The following is an 8,672-nucleotide window of genomic DNA, read 5'->3' on the forward strand; positions in this document are numbered from 1 at the left end:
GCCGAGTTACTCGTTTTTTCCTCTATTTCTATTCCGTTCCCCTTTACCACGGTCTGAAATGATTTTTGGCACACAATGCAGGTCCGTTTGCATGAACCTTTTGGGAAACGATGAGACTCCATTTATTCTCCCCGCCAGCTGTAATTTTTCAAACAAACGACTCTCAGATAAGTCGATCTAACCGTACAGTGAATTTCGTTTAACAAAGTTCAAATATAAACGGATTTGCAATTATTTCGTTAGGAATTCCTTTGGAGATCTGCTTGCAAATATTTGTTAATGAAGTCAATTGTATTGTGTGTAATTAAGATTATTATTTGGAGCATACTGAATTTCAGACTTTATTTTATCATATATGGCAAATTTTGTCGAATAAAATTGAAAAATGTTAATCTCTCAAGGCGTGAAAATTATTATTTCAATAATTATGCGTATATAAAATTTATGAAAATTGAACGCCATATTAATTTTGGCCGGTAAAGTCGTTATCGTGATATCGATATCTCTTGCATATCGATTGAGTCGATGATCGAATCTTTTGCAAAGCGCCAATTTGTTTGTTCATTCAATAGCAACATTTTTCTTAACGATATTAATTAAAGTTTATCTAAATCTAATTCAAAGCAACACCAATTCGTAATAAATGACATGAATAAGTTTATCGTTTTTGCTTTTATTTACTGTCGGTAATGTAGTCAATATAGAAAATTTTTAATTTTTACATTTTTTCGTGCATGTTGTTATTAACAAAATAGTTGAGGATAAATCTCGAGATTTTAGAATTTTGGACAATTTATTTTGTGCATTGTGAATTTAATTTAATAGATAGTTGTATCACAGACCAGGTATTTTAGTAGCAAATAACCTAGTTATACAAGAATCAATATTCCAATAAAACCACGAACTTTACTTCCAATAACATTTACTTAAGCAAATAATACATAACTAGTAGCCTTGAAAAGATTATAAATTGACATAAAAGTCAGATTTACATTTACCAATTATCACGAAATTCACACCAGACTCTTATGCCCACAACCAAGTTAAAATTCTTCGTATTGAAATTGAACTTAAGACGAATAAAAGAACCTTATTTTCAGTTGCACTGAATCGAATGTGCCACTTTAAACCGACCACTAGCCTCGAAAATTGCGAATAAATCAGCCATCTAAAGCAAAAGCTTACGATAAATGTTCACCGATGTAACAACAAGGTTACTGTTCGCGTGGATTTCAATCCAGACAGGAGAGACATCGCGAGGAGAAATGTAGTCGTAATAATTTTCAACGCTGGAGTGGATCTCTCAGCCTTGTGCATTGCGATTACGTATGTACATCCACTTCTACACGTGAATCCGCGGATCATGTGGTTGCCGTGTGTTAGCTGCAGTGTGGGTCTATATGCATGCAGTGGGCCACGATGAACGTTACACGTTGGTCGTACATTTCCCGTCGCTACTTTAAAATGTCAAGAAAAATGTGAGGTCTTCAGACAGTCACGTAACTTGCGGCTGGAAATCTCCAAATGCAACGAACTGTTTGATCCCGAGGTGAGATCCTAATGTTGTGATAACGTTCTTAGAAACAGCCGCATTTTGCCATGCGGCAAATCATTAACATGTCTGACGCTTCTCTCGATGTTGATATCTCTTAAATTTATTCTACGTCGCACTACAGAATGCTATCAAAGATATCAAAGATATCAAAGATATCAAAGATATCGTTCATTAACGATGCACCGATAAGCAATCAGTTATGTTATTTAAGCGATACCAATCGGTTTTGTAACGAGGATTTTATAATTACAATTTTCAATTACATAGGCGAAATCGCTGCACAAAGTAATTTTCACGTATCAATTTCCACTATGTTTTGTCTTGTTTTTTTTTTTTTGTTATTATTTAGCTAATTTTGCTTGAAAATAATTAATGATAATGGCACTGTAATAAGACTGAAATTTGTAGTACATATAATGTTTGAGCAGTGTAACTCGTATAATGATTAAAATATCAATGTTTATGTGATAATCATAGTTTCAGGATGTTATTTATATTATCTCCAAAGCTGAGTGTTGTAATTAGTAGTCATGCAGACCATATCACACATGCTGAAGTATTCTAAGTGTTATAATTATGATTTCCACAGGACCAAGGATGTCAAAACGACTGAGCTTCTATGGTCTAGTAGGCCTGGCGTCCCTTTGCATCTTCTTCTTAGCATTTAATCAACGCTACAGCAGCTACCTTGAGCATCGACTGCAGCCGGTGATATCGGTCAGTAAAAAATCGGAGGTGGGGATTGCTCTAAATTGAGTCACGCCAAACACGCTCTTTCTGACGGTAAAGTCTAACTTTTGCACCTAACTTTTTTCCACTTGTACACTAACAATGAACTGTGAAGCCATTGCAAACAGTTGCCGGCTCTCTTTCTCCCTGTTTCCATAATTTCCTTTCCCTTTCTTTTTATTTTTTTGGTTTAAGCAGTAGCAAATACAATAATCACTGGGATAATCTGAAATTATTGGTATCAATCTTGCATAAAAAATTTAACAACATTGTAAATATTTCACTCCACAGTTATTAAATATTAACAGTCCATTTCCTTTACCAGAGCGATATATGTTTGGAATGATTACTTATGGAAAAATAATCATAAGGAAAATAGGTGTAAAATAACACAATAGCAATGTAATTGATAAAGCTTTATATTTTTTTACAATTTTTTTTTATTTTATGCATGTTTTGCATAAATTCACATCTTTCTTTGCATTTCTAATATTTTTTTATAATGTACATATAATTTTATTTACACCACTGCATACTTTGGACACTAATTCACTACCTACATAATGAAAGAGGGAGAAAGATATTATCCTGATTACATCAGCAGCATTATCGTGTTCACAACATATTATGCACTTTCAGTATGCTAAATTATCAATATTTTCTTCAATATAGGATGTGGAAATAAGGCCACGCATCATCAAAATTCAAGATCCAGTGACGGTAAGCAAAACGCATGTAGATTTGTATATTTTGTCAATTTTGTTCAATAGAATGAATATTATAGATTGATATCCATGATATAAAGTAAAAAAGCATTCAAAGAAAAATTTCAATGACGAATGAGTATATCAGTGAACTTAAAATGATTGCCATTTTTTTTTCTTTTGTGTTTAACATGTACAGGTGAGTGAATATTTGTCTTGAGAGTAATCTTCTCATTCACAATAATGACCTTTTCATCCATTTAACACATTTGGAATGGTATTGGGAATAAAACTCACAAACAATGCTTAATCATTCTTGCTTGCATTGTCTACAAATTTAATTTGGGATTCAATTTTAAATATTTCATAAATTATGTGTGCTTTCTAGGCATATTTTAGAGGGTCCATTGAAAATGTCACACTTACTGAAATACAAGAAGTTGTTGATCAGCAGAGAAAGGCAATTGAAAGAGAAATGGAAGATTACAAATATCCCAATGGAAGATATGGAGTTAATGTCAGGTATGTTGGTTTTCATTTTTAAAATATATATATGAAACTTCTCCAACAATTATATAATTCTTATAGTAAACTGGAAGACTTAGTGTTAGAAAAAGGGGGAAGACCCATGAGAAGTGTAATTTTGACAAGTTGGCGAAGTGGTAGTACATTTTTTGGAGATGTGATCAACGCGCATCCGGCCAATTTTTACCACTACGAACCTCTTCTTGATTTTGGAATTGTACAAATCAGGGGGCCACCACTTGCTGATGAAGCTCTTAGAAATCTAGAGGCATTATTAAAATGTGACTTTAGTAATCTTGGTAGGTTTTCTAATAAGACATAAGATGGGACATATAGATCGAATATATTGATTTAATTTTCTAAAATAAATATTCTCAGATCGATATTTGGATTATGGTAAAACGCATCCTTGGGTCTTCAATCATAATACTCATCTGTGGAAACAGTGTCAGATTCACAAAAAAATTTGTTGGGATCCACGATTCGTTTCGAAATTTTGCAAATTATTTCCCTTTCAGTCAATGAAGATCGTTCGTTTAAGACTACGTGCCGCAGAAAAGCTCTTAGAACAAGAAGAGTAAGAACACAGCTGAATTTCTTTTGTAATTGATAAATGCGACAAATGTCAAAATAATAATTTCTTTCAGTTTAGGAATACGTTTAGTTCTATTGATTCGTGATCCGAGAGGAATTTTGCAATCAAGAAAACATCGAGAATGGTGCCCCACCAAACCAGATTGCTCTGATCCTGCATTGGTATGCGCAGACATGGTTTCGGACTTTAGTGCAGCAGTTCGACTAATAAAAAAATATCCACGTACTTTTAGGTATGCATTTCTTTTGCAATAAATATTCTACATATAATTTTAAAATAATTCTCTTCTTTAATTTAGGGTGATACGTTACGAAGACTTATCTGTAGACCCCTACCGACATGTAAGGGAATTATACAATTTTTACGGTTTGGACTTTCACGTGAACGTGAAGAAATTTTTAGATACACATACAAAAAACGATGTTGGTGGTGTCTCGAGTACTTTCCGAAACTCAAAAGTAGCGCCCTTTCACTGGCGAACAGATCTCGATTTCGAGGAAGTCGACGAGATACAAAGAGTGTGTGCAGCGGCAATGCGACTATGGGGATATGTTATGGCGTCGAATTCCAGCCACCAAAAAGACTTCGACCCGCTCACAGACTACCAATTACAATTATGACATGGGCGTAGTGCACGATAAATGTCTAGTATCTGTACGCAACTATTACTGTGTAGAATGGTTATAATTCTTAGCTTATCTGCACAGATTATCGAGATTATCACAAGTGCCCTCATTCACATTGAAAACGTGGTGCTGACAGCTTGTTCAGGCAAGCGCTTATGAACTCTTACGATTAATTCTTTTTACCGATCAGGTTTGGATTGATAAGAAAAACAAAAGAAAAAGAGAAAAATAATGAAAGAAGTAAAAAATTATTGGACCTCACAAGACCAATGGTGAAACTCGTTCCTTAAAAAACTTAAGAGATGCATAAGTGCTCTTCGAGCTTGTTGCATAAAGAACAATCTCAATCTAAGACCAGCGTGAAAATTAGGGAAAGTTCCTAAGACCCTGGTGTGCAACAAGGAAACATCCATATCAACGCAAATATTAAACGAACCTAAATAATAATCTTTTTTAGAATTCAAAGTTTAAATATCGCGGTGTTGGTATAATAAATGTAATACATTAGGATTTTCCACTGAAATATTGAAAAAAAAAAAGAAAAAAAATGATCCGGCATTCTTATAGGATATTATTTTTCGCTAAAGAAAAATTATTAAACTTATTAAAACTTTGTATAATGTTATTTCATTGCATAATTTTAGTTTTTTCAAAGATGAATACGTGCATATAATTTTAGTTACAATATATAAATGAAAAAAATGTCCTTGATTTGCAATTGTTATTATTTCTGTCTTACACTCTAATATTGTTATTGTTTCTTAAAAAGTGTGTAAGATCGAAATTTCGAAATTCGTAAGACAAATCTGTAAATAATTAATACTAGTTATTGGTAAATATTGGTGTATCCATTGTTGTATTACAGCTCAGATACTTTTCTTTAAGTATAGTTTCCACGTAACCGGCCTTGAAGCTAAAAATTCGATACAATTATATTTGCATTAGGTTTCAAAGAAATTTAAATCAAAAAATATTACTTATAATTTAGTAAAAAGATTGGAAAATCAAATAATTGGACTGTTATTTAGGTCACTTTATTTTATGAATTATATATTTTTTTCTACTCAATGTACTAGACAATTGTTTGCATGAATTCTTGCTAAATATGTACATTATACTTGTAAAATAATTTCTAATATAGTTCTAAATATGTAAATTCTGTTAAAGCAATAATTATTTGTTTATGAAAAAAAGCAATTTATAAAAGCAATTGCTCATTAGCGTTAGTTAAGTACAAGTGCTCAATATTGACAAAATGTTATTTTATAATTATCTGCGCAATTAACCTCACATTTAAATTAACTGGCTATGTAAATTTTTTCGAATTATATATGGATCATTTAATATACGTATTGCCTACTTTTGCAGTTTTAATCATTTTACTTTCAACCACAATTTTACTTAGCATTGAAGTAAATATTACAAGCAGAAGCATTTTGTGAATTTTTGTTTATTAATAAAACAACTAATCTAGTCCAAACTGTTTGTTTTTTCAGTCCCATTCAAATATATACATATATTTTATTAAAAATAGTATGTTAATAATTAAAACTATTAACACATTGCAATAAAAGTAAATGATAAAAAATACACATCTTTTTTCCAAATATTTTTATTAATCTATTAATTATAATTTTTATCAGTCCTCTTCAAGAAATTGTAAAAAATATACACAAAAAGTTAAAAATTTTTGGTTAAGAAATTAGAAAGATAAATATATGTCACTGAATTATCTTAAAAACAAATTTGTATTAGCATTTAACTCTTCTTTTCCACGTTCATCTGAAACAATAATATAAATTAGATTTTATATCATTAAATGATTTATAGTATGTACTAGAATCATTACTATAACTAAAATGGAATATTTTGTTCAATTATTTGAAATACCTTTTTATTATTTATTTCCATTATAATGCGTAATTAATCTCTCTACAACATACCTATGAACAAAAAAAAAACAACTTTTTTAAATCAAGAATTTTGTTAAAATTGCATCCTATGATTAAACAATTGCAATTCAGTGAGGGCAAGTAATAATCATGCTATAGTAGTAAATCATTATAGCGTATATTTTTGAATCATCACAGTTTTTTTTTATAAAATTATACTAATTTTTTAGATATATTCACCTTATTTAGAAAGATGTACTCCATGATATTGCGAGACCTAATAAAAAAAATAGATACAGAATTAATAAAGAAATATTATATATTTTATATTTTACTTGTAATAATAAATTCTAATCAGAAAAATGTAACATCAAATCTATTCAGTCATATGCTTGTTAAGTACATCATAATAAAAGAATTATTGTAATATGAAAATGTATAATTATTATTAAAAAAAATTATTTACCTCTTTGATCTTTCAAAAATGCCTCCGTGATTAACACCTTATTTTCATAGATGCACGCACAATGCATTTTTTCCTATAAAAAGGCAATAGAAATTAATCACAATTATATTTATTAATAAATAAACTTTTCATAATATAAAATTTATACATCAGAAAATGGTATCACCATAATTTTATGTAAGACAGGGATAACTTAAAATCATCATAAAAACTTCTTAAGTTTACATTATAAAATAAACCTTTTTCCAAATTACCTTTTTAATACTATTTTTCTCCAAAGTTTAAGCTCTATTCTCAATTCATGTTATAAATATCATAGTTATTATCATTTATGTTATTCATCAAAATTACATATTCAACCATTTTCGTTGTTTTTATCTGAAATTAAAAGTGCATTGTTATACATTTTTTACTAAATGCAATAAATAAAAATTATATTATTGAACATAATAAATATTCAGATTCATAATATCTACATGATGTTTCTGATTGACTGGGGTAGGTAAAATTATTCATCATATTGTATTAAAATAAATAATTATAAAAGGAAGTAAAATCTAATTCCTAAAATTATATTTTACTCTTTATAAAAATAACAAAAAAAGCTTACCAAGATTATCAAGAAAATTCATTAGAATGTATTGCAAATTTACTCCTTTCATATTTTCCCTGAAAAGAATGAAAAATTTAATTTACACATTAACCAATTAAACAAATAAATACAAATTTATATAATTCTCATCAGAATAAATCAATCACTCATATAATGCTCAGACTGGGGCGATATTCTGTCATCATATTTAAAATAGACTATTAATAAAACTTCAATTTTATTTTGAAAAATTAACTGAAAATCTAGTGTGAGAAACAAAATTAATGAAAAATAATTAAAAAAGCATGAAGTGAAAATTAAAGATCATGATGAACATAACAATAAATTAAGAGAAATTTTATTCTTGTAAAATTATAATACTCACCAGAAAAGTTGCAAACAAGCCGAAACTAAACTTGATCAGCAACAGGCCATCCAAAGCACGTTTCTGACTAATTTTAATATTTTAAGCTAACTCTAGAAGAGAAACAAATCGAATCTAATTTATTAAATTAAATCATAAAAATCAACCAATTACACATCAATACATATATTCAGAGTCATATTTCTAGATTATAATCAAGGAATATATCATACGAACGAGACTATTTGCTTATCATCATACTAAAAATCAAAGATCAAAATCCAAATTCAGAACAAGCAGTAACAAAAAAAAAAGAAAATACAATAAAAAAATATGCTGGAGCGTCAATTGCTTGAAAAATATTGCATTTTTATGATGTTCTGTAATAAAGCACGTGACGACTGTGGATTATATAAAATATAAAATGTACCTACCTCACCAATTCCACCTCCGACGAAATCCAAAATGAAGGTAGATGGTACGTCGAGAAGGTTTAAATAGATGAGAGTCTTGGATTACATATTTTCAAGAGAGCTTTCATTATCTCACTTGCGCCCTCTAACAAAATTATAGTAAATTAACATAGGAATTTTGTTAATTCATGGATTACACAGAATATGTTAC

The 8,672-nt window shown here is 29.6% G+C and overlaps 1 protein-coding gene, 1 long non-coding RNA gene and 1 other non-coding gene across 5 annotated transcripts; 1 reads left to right on the plus strand and 2 right to left on the minus strand.

Moving 5' to 3' along the window:
* The first annotated feature begins 934 nt into the window (after positions 1 to 934).
* On the plus strand, positions 935 to 5,069 carry LOC122537952 (carbohydrate sulfotransferase 4-like). Of its 3 annotated transcripts, none has more exons than XM_043671632.1 (8): positions 935 to 1,549; positions 2,145 to 2,272; positions 2,957 to 3,004; positions 3,377 to 3,510; positions 3,577 to 3,812; positions 3,892 to 4,090; positions 4,161 to 4,340; positions 4,407 to 5,069. In XM_043671632.1, the coding sequence occupies exons 2-8, from the start codon at positions 2,153 to 2,155 to the stop codon at positions 4,726 to 4,728; spliced, it is 1,239 nt and encodes a 412-aa protein (XP_043527567.1). In that variant the 5' UTR covers positions 935 to 1,549; positions 2,145 to 2,152; the 3' UTR covers positions 4,729 to 5,069. The 3 variants fall into 3 exon arrangements, with proteins under 3 accessions (XP_043527567.1, XP_043527565.1, XP_043527566.1); XM_043671630.1 differs by lacking the exon at positions 935 to 1,549 and adding an exon at positions 1,663 to 1,840; XM_043671631.1 differs by lacking the exons at positions 935 to 1,549; positions 2,957 to 3,004 and adding an exon at positions 1,663 to 1,840.
* Positions 5,070 to 6,338: 1,269 nt separating this feature from the next.
* On the minus strand, positions 6,339 to 8,583 carry LOC122537971. Its single transcript, XR_006308754.1, has 8 exons — positions 8,483 to 8,583; positions 8,070 to 8,161; positions 7,703 to 7,761; positions 7,347 to 7,470; positions 7,093 to 7,165; positions 6,867 to 6,903; positions 6,625 to 6,677; positions 6,339 to 6,516 (listed from the first exon to the last, which is right to left on the minus strand). It is a non-coding gene; the product is annotated as an uncharacterized LOC122537971 (long non-coding RNA).
* Positions 7,830 to 7,897, minus strand: LOC122537982. The gene has a single exon (XR_006308758.1). It is a non-coding gene; the product is annotated as a small nucleolar RNA SNORD31 (small nucleolar RNA).
* Positions 8,584 to 8,672: the final 89 nt, after the last annotated feature.

Source organism: Frieseomelitta varia, unplaced genomic scaffold (genome assembly GCF_011392965.1).
Source record: "Frieseomelitta varia isolate USP_RPSP 00005682 unplaced genomic scaffold, Fvar_1.2 scaffold_940, whole genome shotgun sequence".
NCBI lineage: Eukaryota > Metazoa > Arthropoda > Insecta > Hymenoptera > Apidae > Frieseomelitta > Frieseomelitta varia.